Source organism: Ambystoma mexicanum, chromosome 10 (genome assembly GCF_040938575.1).
Source record: "Ambystoma mexicanum isolate Mex_15411 chromosome 10, UKY_AmexF1_1, whole genome shotgun sequence".
In the NCBI taxonomy this organism is placed as follows: domain Eukaryota; kingdom Metazoa; phylum Chordata; class Amphibia; order Caudata; family Ambystomatidae; genus Ambystoma; species Ambystoma mexicanum.
Genome location: NC_090932.1, coordinates 318,680,717 through 318,696,770, shown reverse-complemented (window position 1 = coordinate 318,696,770; position 16,054 = coordinate 318,680,717). Strand labels below are relative to the sequence as shown.

The window sequence follows — 16,054 nt, the reverse complement described above, 5'->3', positions numbered from 1 at the left end:
TTTTGGCTGGATGTCATTCCGCCACCTTTACCGGCAAACTCGTAGTTGGCCGGTGTGAAAACGTGCCGGTATATGGTATTACAAGCACGTTAATTCTGCACTGGCCAACTGGCCCAAGCAGATCTGATAGAAGCAGCCCTTTAAGCAGCAGATTCTCAAAACTTTAACATCCCACCACTAGAGGCAAAAAAAAGTGTAATGTTAATTCAGAAAGGGCATCTGAATGTGTGCTTCATAGCGGCACACATTCAAATGCCGGTTTCCAGAATTTCTGCACATATATGGAGCATTTCTGAAAATGTCAATGCGCTTCCTGAATTTACAAATCGGATGCATGCTGAAATGTACAGAAATAAAAGACATTCCGCTGTGCCTGTTTGAAACATGCACAGGGGAAGGCACAATTCATGATTTTAATTTTTTTCGAAACTCTCCTGCCACTAATGTTTAATACAAGGGAGCGGGGCAGAGTAACTTCTGCCTTGCTGCACAGCCCCTTGGCAATCTGCAAGTCAGAATAAGGTGATCTGTGCATTTCTCAAACAAGGGAACCCTTGTCTGGAGGAGAGCCCACGCCAGTTAAGGAACGGAGCACAATAGGCTGAATTAATACAGGAATTTAAAGCACGCTAGCACTTCTGCCAGCTGATTCCCAGCAGCACCTGGCTGAGTGCATGCTCAACAGCCAGTGCCAATGAAAGCAGACCACTTGCTCAGGTGCGGCCCTTTTTTCAACGCTCTCTTCCCTTACCTTTCAGTACATGAGTTTCAAGATTACCACAAAACATCCAGCCCTAAGTGTTCGACAACGGGCCTTGCACGTTTCAAGGAAACTCTGTTCCTCTGTTAAAAAGCCAAAAGGCCTTTTCCAAACCCGTGCTGCCATGTTGCCATGGCGACTATGGCGTCCTCTCCACAAGCAAGACTACCGCGCTGTAGGGAGGAGGAGGAGTCAAATGAGGTCGCGGCTACCCGTTATAACGCTTCCGGGTAGCCATACTCGCTGCTTCTGATTTTCGTCTGAATCACAGCAAGCTCTCGTTCCCATGTCTTGTCCCCCTTGGCTGCGCCTGTTCATTTTTTGGCCTTTGACCGCAGTCTGTGTTTCTTGAAACACCTTGTTTCCTTGTTTATCTGCACTTGGATTGTTTACACATTGCCGAACCCCGGAACGCTATTTGACCTGCCTTGCCTGTCGTTCTGTTCTGCCTATACTGTCCGCACACTGCCGAACCCCGGAACATTGTTTGACCTGCCATGCCTGCTGTTCTGCCTCTACTGTTTGCACACTGCCAAACTCCAGAACACTCTTTGACCTGCCTTGCCACAAAGTGGAATTCATCCTTCTTTAACATTTAGGATTCATCACGCCGGGTCAAAAGGAACAACAACCTAATTCTCAACACTGTGGCATCATCATCACCTTACCTGAGTGAATCTGCATACCCAAGAAAATAGCGCACGAACTAGAGACTGACACCTTGCGCTCAGATCGTTAGGTGTCCTCGTTTCGTCGGGGTAGTCTGTGGACTAGAGACTGTCAAATCCCGTCTAAGCGTCCTCGTTTCGTCGCGAGTCAGGGATAGGTTGGGTTTGCAGAGTTTTCTCAGTAGTGCCTTCCCAGTGTCTGCCCATTGGTAAGTCTCTCTATGTTTGTTATTTGTTCATCATACAAATGTCCTTATTGTAATTTATTGTCACTTCCTGATCTTGTCTCTCACGCTCTATGTTTTGAAATCTTCTGATATACGACCTTACCTTCTACAGCCACATTCTCCGTGTACATCAACACCCACTGCAGTGTTCCCAGATCGGCTGACTTGTCTACACTCCACGGAGTCTGTGTCCATCTCCAGCTGCTGCAGTAGATCCATCTTTAGACTAATTGGTTCCTTTGTAGTTTATTTTGGAAATACAAAGGGACACATTGGTAGGAAGAACTCAACGGCTACTCTTCGAGTTCTTCTACCAGGCCTCCTGATCACGAGTTGGACTAACTTGACAATGAGGATCCCAACAGTTCCACTTGGCTCAGGCACCAAAAGATACAGGGTTAGAGGGGGTGGCTACCAACAGCTCAGAGCTGGAGGTGACTACATTACTGCCTTCAGCACATACCAGCTGCAGCGACCCACCACTATATTAAGGAGTAATTTATGCAGCTCTGTTTAGAGAGGATATTGAGGATCAGAAGACATGGCCACACAGACCTTTCACAGTTGAATTATTGAGGGCTTCAACTCTAAATTGAACTGAGCCCCTAACTTCGGAAGAGGACGACAGTAACTATCATCCGCCACATTTCAAATGACCTCATTATATCAAACAGGCCATTGAGCCCTCTATAGTACATTGACATGTTATCATTCAACATTGAAAAATGTATTAAAAAAAATATTTGCTTTTACAATTTAACAACACCCAATGTTGGATGTGTGACATTTAGCAGCAGTAATAACGAAAAATAGGAATCATCATTATGAATTTCGTCATTATGAATTTTGACACTTAAAAAGCACATGTGCACAACTACAAATTAATATGGTAGAACATAGTATATACATAATATAAGCAACACTGCATTTATTTCTGTACAAAAAAGAGTAAAACATATTTAATAGGAAACTAGATTAAGTTGTGCATTACCAATAAAATTATAGACATAGCGACGAGGGGTTAATACCACTTAAACAAGGCTGTTGCATGTACAGGATTTTAATGGCTACTAAAAATCTACTTACGTTTTTCGCTTTAAATGAAGAACATATTGTTTTCCTTCAGCCATAATCGCATAGTGAACAAACTAAACAGCAAAAAAAAAGGATGGTCGAAAATTATTCTAAATATGAACTTTTCCTTTTCTAAAATGATCAAATCTATTAAACTAATATGGAAATAAAGCCTAAAAGTGGGCTGCAAGGTTTGCTAATGGCGTGGACGTTGCGAAAGCCATTACTGGGAGATAAAGGCTGTTGCCGACCGGTGCAGCCCCACACATTGGGCTTCATCACCATTAGAATACAGTGTGCCAATGCACACTTATACATGAGGCGATATAACTCTCTGGGGTGCACCGACCTTGCAGGTAATGAATGGCCTGCCACGCAAGTTAATTGCCCGAGCAAAGTGAGAATCCCTTGACGCAGGCAGCGTGCCGTTACTGGCGGCCTGCCCAGAGGGTTGTGTAGCTATTAACGACCGTCTAGTTAATACGCAGATTCTAAGAGTGTGTTTAACTTTAAAAAAGAAATCTCATCTTGTGGTGCATCATTGTGCGGTATTTCTGAAGTCCGTTCTCTATGTCTTTACGTCATCAACAAGGAAACCGACTCAGAAAATGCTTTGTGGGCTCGGCCATAACGTAAGATTTCTATTTTCTTTTTTAAATTTAAATGTATACAACCCTTAGCATCCACTTATGAACTACACAGGTACTAAAAGCTGAGGGAGGATAAGGGAAGAGAAGGGGGTGCAGGCCAGCAGCACAGAGGCTGCTCGTGTGCTGGCTTATACCAGCAAATACAGCCCGTGTTCCAAGCGTTCTGATTGGCCAGCGCCCCCTTCCAGAGTGCTAATGAGGCGATATTCGCTCAGGCCCTTAACTTGGGAGGCAGGCCATTACCCTCAGGGTGGGCCCAGCCACAGAGGGGCATATCACCATTAGCAGCTGTGTAGTGAGCTACATGGGTGCTAAATGGTTTGAAGAAAAAGAAAAGTGTTTTCTCTCCGTGAACGAAACGCCTCAGGCATCCTGTTTTCGGAGAGAAAATAATATACCAACACGGCAGAAGGGAATTGGAAGCTGGGGCTCCATACTCTTCCAATTCCATGTTGGCCATATGGGGAAACGAGCTGCGGCGGCGGCGGATACCCGCCGTAATCAGGTAAGTGGGATGAGGGAGGGAGACAGAACCAAAAAAAAAAGGGGGGTTGGTGGGGGAAGAGGGCGGTTTGGGGAGCTAGCCATCAGGCGGCTTCGAACGCGAGCTTTCACTGCTAGTGACAGCCTGTGTTCCTAGCCACCTGATTGGCTGGCTCCCCGACCTGGTGCTAATGGATGGTAAAGAACAAGTTCCGAGCTTTCAAGCAATCTGACTGACTTTGGCTTCCGTCCAGAGTGCTAACAGGCAAAAACAACAAATCTGGTGATGCACGGAGTTTAATTTATTAACATTTTTGTATGTTTATTGTTTTTATATATATTGCTTTTTATCACGTCTGATTTTTTTTTTTAAATTGCTTTCTAATTAATGTATTTTTACTTATCTCATGAATGTTGCTATAAGTCTTTTATTGTCAAAGCTAAATTAAATAAAATTATTATCACGTTTTACAATAAATTGTTAAGCTTTGAATGTTTTTTTCTTAAGGCACAGTGGGTGGCTTTGTGCAGTTTGTCATAAAAAATCCATTACATAACAATTGTTCATGAGATATCTTGGCATCATGTTCGAGTAATCTCCAATTATTTTAGAGTGTCTCCTTGCTTGGTACTGGGGTAAGTGGCAAAGTTTGGATGGATGGAAGATTTGGTGATGTATTTTCATGTGGTTGCTTTTATATTTTGGAAAACATGCTGCCATCTATGATTCGATGGCAGACTAACGGTTCTATGTGAAAAGACCTAATTTTAAAGGCCTCAAGAGAAAAAGACTGATTTACAATACCCGATTTTCTTTTGATCGTAGAAAACAGCATTGTAGAGGTCTTTTTCTCTCGAGACCTTTAAATGCGTTTATTTTTTAAATATTAGGGGCTTTTACTCCTGAACCCCCATTGTGCCTCCCCGACACCCCATCACCCACCCCTCCATCTCCCGCAGGATTTCACTGCATTGACAACAGTAAAAAAGCCTGCGCCCTCTCTACCCAAAGAGGAACTGCAAGCAGGCTGAAGGGTGCTGGATTTTGTTTATCGCCACTGGGAAAATGATTCAAACAAGCATATAAACATAATACAAAATGGATGCCTGCAAGATTTTAAAACTGCACATTAGGTTGCTTATTCTGATTTCATTAATAACTTGCAGCATTCGGACTCTAAAATTAAGGTATGTTTTCCTGTGTTCAAATGACCCCAAGGAGTAGCATACTGCGTGGGAGGTCAGACCGGAACAACATTTGTCAGTGGGACACCACTCCCGTTCGGCACCTCAAAGAGGGTGCACAACGGGAAAGTTGTCCCACTGGCAGGACAATGTGTGGCGAGCAATTCCTACTCAGCACGCTTATTGTCCTGGCAGCAAGATGTTAGGGAGAATTCTCATTCTATGGCTAATTTCCGGTTCTAGGTCAAATATACGAAAACAAAAGGATCGAATGCCTTTTTTTTCGACGCCAAAATAATCGAAAAAAAGGGTAGAATTTTTTTTTTTTAATGGGGGGGCTTCCCCTGCCAACCCCTGTTTTCCCCACTTAGTAAGAGTGTACCCCTTTTTTCCCCACTCTTACTTGTGTTTTGCCATGTGAATTTCATCTGTTTTCGTGATTGTGGACTCTGGAGTACACCACTTCAGTAGCCCCCTTCTGTTGTGTGTTACACAGCACCTTCAGTGCAGTGACACAGGGTTGTCTTTTAGACTTCCCACCGACTCCATTTCTGAGGCTGACTACTATCCCCCAGAAAAGGGTAAAGTTGCCATTAACTTTACTTCGTCATTGAACCACAGATCCAGTACACCCCATCTTACATACTGGAAAGGGTTAATCCTTTGCCCTTTTTATCTGTACCTCCTAGAGCATTGTTTCGCTCTTTTAACATTTGGACTTGGCTGGTGGCAGTGGTATCTACCCTAACTTTTCTACCGCGATTATACTATATAAACATGGTATTGTTTTAGGCTATTATATTAGCCTCGAACTTAAACCCGCTTGACGAAATACTTTTTCTTTTGGCTGCAGTCGGGTTTATTCACCATTTCTTTTTGCTAAAGTCCTTCTTGTGTTTTACTTTGCGCGGCAAACCAGGTTTGCCTTCTCTGTTCACTGTCTTTTGGCGGGCCTCTGCCAAGAAACCCTCCTCTAGGTGCCTGGATGTCTAGGTGGGCTGAATGTTATCTTATGTTACTTTGCATTTATATAGCGCCTTATGTACCATTGGTATGGTCTTAAGGCGCTGGTAGGTTGAACGCCCTCGGGAACCGAAGTTCAAGTCAGTAGAGAGAATAGAGAGAGGCAAAGGCGCGTGTGAGCACTGGATATGTGTGCAGCTCGTGTGGCATTCGTGTGATAGCTGCTTCTTAGCGATACGTGTGGTGGTTGAGAGATCAAGAGTATGTGTTCGTTCTGGCAGGTTTTTATCCAGACTGATTCTGTCTGAGTTAGGCCTGAGGAGAACGCCTAGACTGGAGGGTGTGTAACCAGCAGTGTTTAGTTACAGTGATGGGGAGTATGAGGCAGATGATGGTATGAGAACAGCTATACCGAATGGTGTCATAGTATCGCTGTGTTCTAGCTGAGTGATGGTGTAAAGAAGAGAGTAAGCGTGGAGATGTGATATGGTGGTTTACCTTAGGTGTTTGAGATCGGGCCTACTCCAATAGTTCCATGTACTCCATTTGTTCCATGTAGTCCGACTGTTCCATGCATTACGCCCGTTTCAAGCACTCAAAACTGTTCTTTTCCATGCTCTTTCAAACGTTCCATGCACTCCAATCCGTTCCATGCACTCCAACCCGTTCCATGCAATGCTTCTTTCATTAGTTCTACCCAGGTTATCCTTTCTCCATGCATCATCCATCCACATACGTCATCTTCACACGTTCCATCAACTTCACCGGTTCCACCTACCTCATCGGTTCCAGACACATCCCCCGTTCATCCACCTACTTCATCCGTTTTCAGTTTCGGTACAGTTTTAGATGCAAATTCCACTTTATATTTGGACTTTATAAGTTCAGCTATATCACTGGGTGAGATTATTCATGGTTTCTGGGTTCAACTAAGCAGGGTGATATTATTCACATATTCTAAGTTTTAATGTACTTATTGTAAACTAGGCTGCAGATATGCCTTTAGGTGGTTTTGAAGTGTAGCTAGACCTTAGGATATGCTGTTGGGCGGCCTATCTAGTTGCAACTACAGCACAGTTACGCTGTTGGGTAGACTTTCTTCTAGCAAGCTGGAATACAAGTATGCTATATTGGAGAAATTCGAATGTAGCAACGCCACAGATATGTTTTTAGGTGGACTTTTAAGTGCCATTTAGGAGGACTTTCTAATTGCAGTTATGATACAGATACGCTATATGGTAAACTTTCTAGATGCAACTTTCAAATGCAATTATGACACAGGTATGCTATAGGGCAGAGTTTCTGATTGAAATTATGACATAGATAAGCTATAGGGCAGACTTTGTAAATGCAATTGTGCCATAGATATGCTATAGGGCAGACTTTCTAGACTTCGGCACAGTGACGTTATTAGGGACACTGTCTAAATTCCGCTATGCCAAAGTGATGTTGTTATGTATATTTCTAAATTCAGTATTTGCGCAGAGAGGATATTAGGCACCCTTCTAAATTCAACTTTGCACAGATGGGATATTAGGCACACTTCTAAATTCAACTTTGCACCGAGAGGATATTAGGCACACTTCTAAATTCAACTTTGCACAGAGAGGATATTTAGGCAACCAAATACAATTTTGCACAGAGAGGATATTGGGCACACTTCTAAATTCAACCAGGGCACGCTATTAGGCACACTTCTAAATGCAACTTTGCATAGAGAAGGTATTAGGCACACTTCTAAATTCAACCAGGGCACGCTATTAGGCACACTTCTAAATGCAACTTTGCATAGAGAAGGTATTAGGCACACTTCTAAATTCAACCAGGGCACGCTATTAGGCACACTTCTAAATGCAACTTTGCATAGAGAAGGTATTAGGCACACTTCTAAATTCAACCAGGGCACGCTATTAGGCACACTTCTAAATTCAACTAGGCCACAGAGAGGATATTGGGCAACTTCTAAATTCAACTAGGGCACAGAGAGGATATTAGGCACACTTCCTCAAATCAATAATATCATAGCAATGATGTTAGGTGGGTTTTCTAAAGGCAATGCCAGCACAGTATGAAGATTATTACAGTAGTTTAGCTTCTAGGGTTGATTGGTAGGGTAGTAAGGCATGAAGTAATTGCTTCTGTCCGCGCCCTTGCCACACTTACTTGTTGTTGACTTCTTGCTTCTCCTGCTGATACCTGCAGATACGACCTGGAGCCGTCACTGAAGGAGCCGTCCTTTGCCTTGGATCCTTAGCCGATGGGCTGCTGTGCAGAGGGCTGCCCTGGGAGGACTGGTAATGAATGGGAGTCCTCTTGTCAGGACCAATCAGAGAGGGAGGGCGGGGAGGGAGGAGGGAGGGCCAAGGAACCAGGAAGGGATGTAGAGGGGGAGACGGCCAAGAAGGTGCTAGGCAGGGGCTGGTGGGGCTTAATTCTATTTACCAACGGGATCGGATGGCTCCCAAAACGCCCAAAATGGCGAGCATGGTTCAGTGTAGGCAGGGAGACCGATGGATGGGCCAATTACAGTGCAGGGGCAGTCCGGGAGGAAGTGGGAGCGGGGAGGAGCACTGGGGGAATGAGAACACACAAGGGCCTGGGGGCACCAGAAAGGCACCAAAAACACAGGTCAAGTCTGGGTGGGGGGGGGGGGGGGCAACAACACGCCACACTCACCTGCTCAAGCCTGGATGGAAATGGCGAGCATGGTTCAGTGTAGGCAGGGAGGCCGATGGATTGGCCAATTTACAGTGCAGGGGCAGTCCGGGAGGAAGGAGGAGCGGGGAGGAGCACTGGGGGAACGAGAACACACAAAGGGGCCTGGGGGCACCAGAAAGGCACCAAAAACACAGGTCAAGTCCTCGTGGGGAGGGGAGAGCAGCAAGACGCACACACTCACCTGCTCAAGCCTGGATGGAAATGGCGAGCACAGTGCAGTGTAGACAGGGAGGCTAATGGATGGGCCAATTACAGTGCAGGGGCAGTCTGGGAGGAAGTGGGAGCGGGGAGGAGCACTGGTGGGAACAAGAACACACAAGGGCCTGGGGGCACCAGAAAGGCACCAAAAACACAGGTCAAGTCGTGGGGGTGGGGGCCGCAACAACACATCACACTCACCTGCTCAAGCCTGGATGGAATGTCATGACCCTCAGCCCTGATCCCCACTGGCAAGCCCTTTGGCCAGGTGGAATCAGAACTCGGATCGCAAATAAGGCCTGGCATCCGTTTCTCAGGCCCTCTTGGGGCCAGTCCAGGCGCCTTTGGCGCCAGGCTCATAAACGGGGAAAGACATCTGCTTAAGGAACTACTTTATTTAAGCTTTCAGCCAACATGGAGGCATCCACATAGCTTGATTCCTAGAACCAAGCTATGCGGTATAGTGTTTTGGGTGTGGTGGCCTAGGGACTACTTTACCTGGACTACTTTGCAGAGGCTATTTAAACCACACCCGAACAAGGGAACACGCTTCACGTTACTTTGCTACTAGCAAAGTGACGCTCACCGTGTCCAGCTTTCTCACGAGCCTGGCAAAATCCGGACCTGCAAAAAAACAAAGAACATTGTTAACAGAATCTTACCTGCAATCTCCATCCTTCACTGCTCGCAGCTCCTGGGCAGCTCCGTTGGAAGGGTTCGCCGCCCGGATCGAAGGACCTGAGAAAGGAAGAAAGACATCATTAAAGGAGGTAGTAGAGACATTACAACCACACATTTCTTAGAGACTTACCTGGATGGCTGCTTTCGACTGGCATAGCTCCGGAACTCCACCCGCGCTGGGAACACACCGCGGCCTATGAAAAAGAGAAAACACCGGTCAGTGAAGGCAAGACATTGCAGCGCTGTGCAAAGCGCCTACTTACCGCATCATAGCGCTATTGTGTGCCATCATTGACCGGCTAGAACCAGCGTACCCAGTTCGCCAAACGGACGCTGCGCGCACCTAAAGGAGATAGAAAGACATTATCGAACAGAGAAAAGGCATGAAAGAATAACAACACCATAGACCGCAATAAGACCTACCTGAAAGACATTACTTGGGCCGCTGTCAGTGAAGTAACTGGACCGCACGCGCCCACGAAAGACAATGCGCCCCTGCCCAGAAAGCAGGACGGAGAGCCCACCAACTTCGATAACAAGGTGAGAAGAGGACCCGGAGGGGCTGAAATCACAAGGAAGGTGGGGGAAAACTTACCTTGGTCGTCCAGTCCTAAACATAGTCTTCATTTCCAGGCGGAATTCCACCGAGAACCACACCAGGGAATCATTGAGAAGGGCACCAGCGACCAACTGGCTGGGTGGCGTCCCTGTGGATACCAGGTAAGCGTAACATTGAAATGGCGAACATGGTTCAGTGTAGGCAGGCAGGCCAATGGATGGGCCAATTTACAGTGCATGGGCAGTCCGGGAGGAAGGAGGAGCACTGGGGGAATGAGAACACACAAGGGCCTGGGGGCACCAGAAAGGCGCCAAAAACACAGGTCAAGTCCTCGGGGGAAGGGGAGAGCAGCAAGACGCACACACTCACCTGCTCAAGCCTGGATGGAAATGGCGAGCACAGTGCAGTGTAGGCAGGGAGGCCGATGGACGGGCCAATTACAGTGCAGGGGCAGTCCGGGAGGAAGTGGGAGCGGGGAGGAGCACTGAGGGAACGAGAACACACAAGGGCATGGGGGCACTAGAAAGGCACCAAAAACACAGGTCAAGTCGGGGGTCGGGGGAGGGCAACAACACGCCACACTCACCTGCTCAAGCCTGGATCATAATGGCAAGCATGGAATGTGGAAGGGTGTAGTCACCCCCTGCACAGGGTATCCTAGGAAACCCAAGTCGCACTTTGCCATGATTGGCTGAGGTGGTTGTCCGGGCTGGACAACCCCCCTGCTAGGTGATTGACAGCCAGGCTGTGTGAATGGGGGATTTTCGCATAAAAGGCAGGTCTCTTGGGCTAGAAGTCAGAGTCGCCACTGGAACTGCAAGGAACCGAAGAGAAGTGGAGAAGATGTCGACTGCTGCAACTATCCCGTCCCGGTGAAGCCCTGCTGCAGTCCTGAGCTATCTACCCTTCGACGACCAGAGAAGATCCAGTCCGGAGTCTTCTTCCCTTGAGCTTGGTGGGGATAACCAGCTCATCTTCTACAGCCAGAGGATCCTCTTCATGGTCGAAATCGCTGCACACTGCTGTAGTGGTCCGGATAGCCATCTGAAGAGCCTCTCCTGTTTTTAAGGAGCGCACCTTTTATTCACCGTCGCTGCTGCCCGCTTCAGCCCTCTGTGGTGCAGACCCCTCCAGACGTCCTCCTTCAGATCGAAGCTCCAGGAACCGTGGGCCTGCAGGAAACTACCAGGAACAACTGCCGTGGCACCAGCTTCTTCATTGAATAAGGTACTGTGTTCTGCTCGAGGAAATTAGAGTGAATCCCTTTTTCTTTGCCTCCAAGGCTTGCCCTTGTCTTCCCTCCTTCTTATAACTTTTACTTCCTCTGTTGACAATATCTAAGTACTCCTGGCTACGGAATCGTGAACTATCCGACTGTGTGATCCTCGAGAACAGGAACCCGGTTCCACTTGACACTGGCTCCGGCCTATTGACTCTTGAATTTCTGTCTAAGAGTGTTCTCTGATTCTGTCTGCCTTGACAAAAGTATTGCTTATGATTTTTGACCCCAACTCTCTCTGGGTATCTCAGGTGCTAAGTGTGTTTTTGCCCCGGTAACATTTCTTGCCACGGATACGCGTTTCTTCAGTAAAACCGAACTGTCATTACTGTCAAAAAGTGATCGCAAGTGTATTCCCGGTAACGTCTTTTGTTTCACAACACCGGTCTGCTCAAACACAGGGTACTTACCTTGAAGTTATACCGTACAAAGTGAATTAGTTAGTGGTAGTGTATTTTACGTGTGGTTTTTGAATTAATAGAAGTGTCGTGTTTATAACAAACGGTTTAAAAATAAATGTACTTATATATTTTACCTGAAACCTTGAGTCAGTGTTTGCTTGAGTCACAGTAATTGTGGTCCCTTTGTGTAATCTCTGCTACTGCTCATATACTCTTGAGATGAGCCTGGCTGCTCCACTACTGCTACCATTTTAACATAGTAGTACAGTCTTGTACCAAAGGTAAAACTTGCATTGCCACCTGTAGTCTTAATTGTGTATAGTGGTCCCTAAGGGCACTGCACAGGATTCAGTCCGGCACCCGCGAGCAGAACTCGTAATGTGGTGGAGAGGTAACAACGGCGCCGGTAGCACTACCGGCGCCGTTGTTGCCTTTCCGCCACACTCATAATGAGGGCTATTGTCTTATCTGAAGCTCTGTACCTGATTCTTATTAACTTCAAAGCTTATGTTAATATATCATGTTATTATAATAAAAACCTAATGACTATAGAGTTGCTCCATATATAACAATAGTGCAATTTATGTATTTTTCACCACAAATTTATTTGCCACTTGGTTTACCTACGGCAACTTATTCTAAAGTCACTTCCATGGTGCCTCCAAGTATCAAAGACTGATGATCCTCCTTGCAATGTCCTTTTGTATGAAGTCACTTCTGTTGGTGCAATCCATATGCAAATTAGGAAGTTTCCATGTATTTTTCCCCAGAAGGCCTGGACAGATCTCTAATAGATGAGTTTCCTGCAGTTTTATTTGTTTTGTTATGTGTAAAAATGCCATCTTCCACTAATGTTACCAAATAGGTAGATTTGGGCTGGGGTGGCCAGTTTGGGGGTGGGCATTATTACACATACTGCATACACACACTGCATTTTGTGGTTCACCTCAACCCCCAATGTTGCAATGCTGGATACTCCCCTGACCCCAAATGTGATTGTAGAAATGTGACCCCTCACTAGGGTCAGCCCGCAGCCCAGCCCTACAACAACCATGTACATAGCTGAACTCAGTTCAGCATTATGTAATGAGACAGCGCAAGCCTGGCTGGGCACCTCAGCCAGGCTCGCACTGTCAAATTACATGCTCTTAAATGCGGCGGCCACAATGTGCCCCCCCCCTGGCCCTCCCACTAAAAGATGGGGGGGACAAAAAGGCATGCCACATAAGTTGGGAGGGACTCGTCCTCCTGTCCCCCCCAATAATTACGCCCAACACACACCCCATCACACACGCACCCACACACTTACCCATTCTCCTCACCATCTGCTTCTGGGTCCCTCAGTGCCTGTGAGCCTCTGCGCGCACTCGTGTGTGGCAGGGGTGTGACAGTTTGATTTAGACAGACCGCTCCGTGCGGTCACAGAGCGGTCTTTCTAAATCAGTCTTTTAGTGAAAAGATCTTTATAAAAAATATCTTTTCCTTAGACCCAGACTAACAGAGTTCTAGGACACGACATTAGTCTTTTTCTCTGTGATTTGAAGGTATACTTGAGTGCCACCAGTACAGGTTTGGCAGGCTATCCTATGCTTTTCAGGAATGCTCATTTTGCCCGATGCCAAGATGGCAGCCAGGGTATTTAAGCCCTCTCCTCCTGGGAACTCCACTAATCAAACAAGGAGAGAATACAGGTAATAAGGAAAAGTGAAGCACATTAAATTATTGAGAGGGGAAGCATGTGGGTAGGAGGAAGACCCACAGAGCATTATCCAATACTATGGTACATTTTTAAGGAATAAGGGACCCATCCAATTCCTGACATTATTTTGGCACTTAGATAAGGTAAAGGAATGTAAAAGGAAGCACAAGTAGGTCAACAGTGTGTGAGGTAGGATGCCATTAGTGAGAGATAGTCTTATTAGAAAGTGTAGCATGAGTAACGCACAGCAGGGGGCTGAGCCAGCCAGCCAACACCTGAGACAGACTAGACATTTAGAAATGATTGGTGCAAAGGGGCTGCTGGTGGCTATATAACCCAGAAACTGGCATGGGCCAGTAACACAGAGAACTAACGTTTTTATTAGCCTGCTGGGGGGTTATTGGTGGAAGTGCTGGGAACAATCAAGCTTAAATAACAAGCTCAAATAAAGTGAGGTTGAAGCATTGCTACCCTGCTGAGGTTGGAGTCTTGCTGGGGCTGCAGATCATGAGAGCCAGAGAAGAGCCTGTAGTGGGCACAAGCCCAGGAGGGCGACCCTTGGCTGGAAGATGATAATAACTTTAGCTTGAAAAAAGCCCAGGCAGGGGGAGAGAAAATCTTGTTTGTAACTGTAAAGAAATCATACCCTAGAACAAGGAGCTACAGATCCCATAAGGGTGACTCATTGCTGAAAACAACTGCCAAGACCAAGAACAAAACATGCTGGGGCGCTTTAAATAACCTTTGACTATGAGTGAACTAAAGGAAGCTTCTAGACTATGACAGCCATGAAATCTTGTTGATTCGAAAGGATACTGCTATTTGGACCAGGACATGGGTCCTCTTACACTAGACCCCTACATCAGTTTTTATTTACTTCTCCATCCTGAGACTGTTGCCATAGGGCCTTCCCATTTAGTTTTTAGTTGGTTTCCCAGTGGCCATATAGAAATTCCTCCAACCCTTTGCACAACGACAATTAGGACATTGGGCCTCATTACGAGGTTGGAGGTAAGGGGTTACCGGGACCGGTAAGGGTGCCTGTAACCCCTTACCTCCGTATTCCAAGGTCCCTTAGCGGATCCCGCTATGGGCGCCTGGTTTTACCGCTAAGGGACCAGGGAGCTATTAGCGCACCCGTTATTAGCTCCATCCCCATTCCCATTGAGCCCTATGGGGGCTCGAATGGGAATGGGGAATGGTTCTCGGAATGGGGACGTACCGGGTCCTCCAAGGTTGGAATGACCGGGTAAGTCCCTATTTCGAGAACCCGGACCCAGGATGCGGTAAGGGGGTAGCCATGGTCCTAATAGCACATTGGGCCTCCATTCCGTGAGCGCCTGCCTCGTAATGAAGGGGGCCGGTACGGGACCGGCCCCCTTCATTCCGTCAGGGCCGATTACGAGGTTCCCTTCGCGGGACCCGGATTAGACGCCTGGTAAAACCAGGCGTCTTTTCCGGGTCCCGTGAGGGGAAGAGGGAGGTAACAACGGGACACTCATAATGTGCCCGTTATTCCCTACATCCCCATTCCCATTGAGCCCTGTGGAGGCTCAAATTGGAATGGGGAATGCTTCGTGCAAGGAAGACTTACCGGGTCCTCCTATGTCGGAATGACTCGGTAAGTCCCCAATGCAGGAACCCGGTAAAGGAGCCCGGTTTGGTGGCAGCCATGGAGCTAATAGCTCCATGGCTAGAGGGCAATTGAAATGCTAATTGTGTCTCGAGTTAGCTGTTCTATTCACACTATTGCATATCATATTTCTCAAGGATGGGGTTTAATGTCTAAACACATAGGTGAAATGAAAAAGCTCTACCCAGCCAGACCCTACAAACCTCAATATTTCACCCATAGGCCAATGTATTAGTAGAACGATTTAATATAAGTCTAAAACATCTACTCAAACAAATCTGCAATGAGGATGAAAGAAACTAGGACAGCTTGCTTGTTTGGGTCTTATTTGCAGTATGCAAGACATCCCTTGAGTTTACCCCTTTCAGTTTGATTATGGCGGGAGCTCAAACAATGTGTTACATATGTGAAAGGAGGAATGAGATGAACAAGTTGTAGATGTCAACTTAGATGAGTTCACACAGAACATACAAGAAATTTACCAGGTTACTCACCGTAGTGACCACCTTACTCCTAGTCCATAGTCCCCTTTCCTCAATACTTGTGGGACATCTCTCCGTCCTGTGGGACGGGACCAGAGCACTTTGTAAAAAGCATCCACATTTTTTTCAAAAATGTGACCCTCCTCTCTTTCCTGCACCCATCAGCCCTTTTCTATCGCCGGGTCACAGACCCATTAGCAATAACAGAGGAACCTTATTAGAGGGGACGGCGGGCGGGCGTATGGAGGAAAGGGGACTATGGACTAGGAGTAAGGTGGTCACTAGGGTGAGTAACCTGGTAATACTCCTACGTCCCGTCCCCTTTCCTCCATACTTGTGGGAGATTCCCAAGCACTCCTTACAGGAACTACGGGTGGATGGAAATACCCCTTAC

General features: G+C 46.6%; 1 protein-coding gene and 1 long non-coding RNA gene across 2 annotated transcripts in view; one reads left to right on the top strand and one right to left on the bottom strand.

The window, feature by feature from the left end:
* LOC138493169 (disintegrin and metalloproteinase domain-containing protein 9-like) overlaps positions 1-16,054 on the bottom strand; it is a 4,098,706-nt gene that overhangs the window by 3,744,124 nt on the left and 338,528 nt on the right. The window contains exon 3 of the mRNA XM_069620352.1: positions 2,742-2,803. Within this exon, the coding sequence (XP_069476453.1) occupies positions 2,742-2,803 (62 nt within the window). The remainder of the gene's footprint in view (positions 1-2,741; positions 2,804-16,054) is intronic.
* LOC138493168 (uncharacterized) overlaps positions 3,284-16,054 on the top strand; it is a 91,687-nt gene continuing 78,916 nt past the window's right edge. Inside the window, exon 1 of the long non-coding RNA XR_011276288.1 lies at positions 3,284-3,361. This is a non-coding gene — a long non-coding RNA (uncharacterized lncRNA). The remainder of the gene's footprint in view (positions 3,362-16,054) is intronic.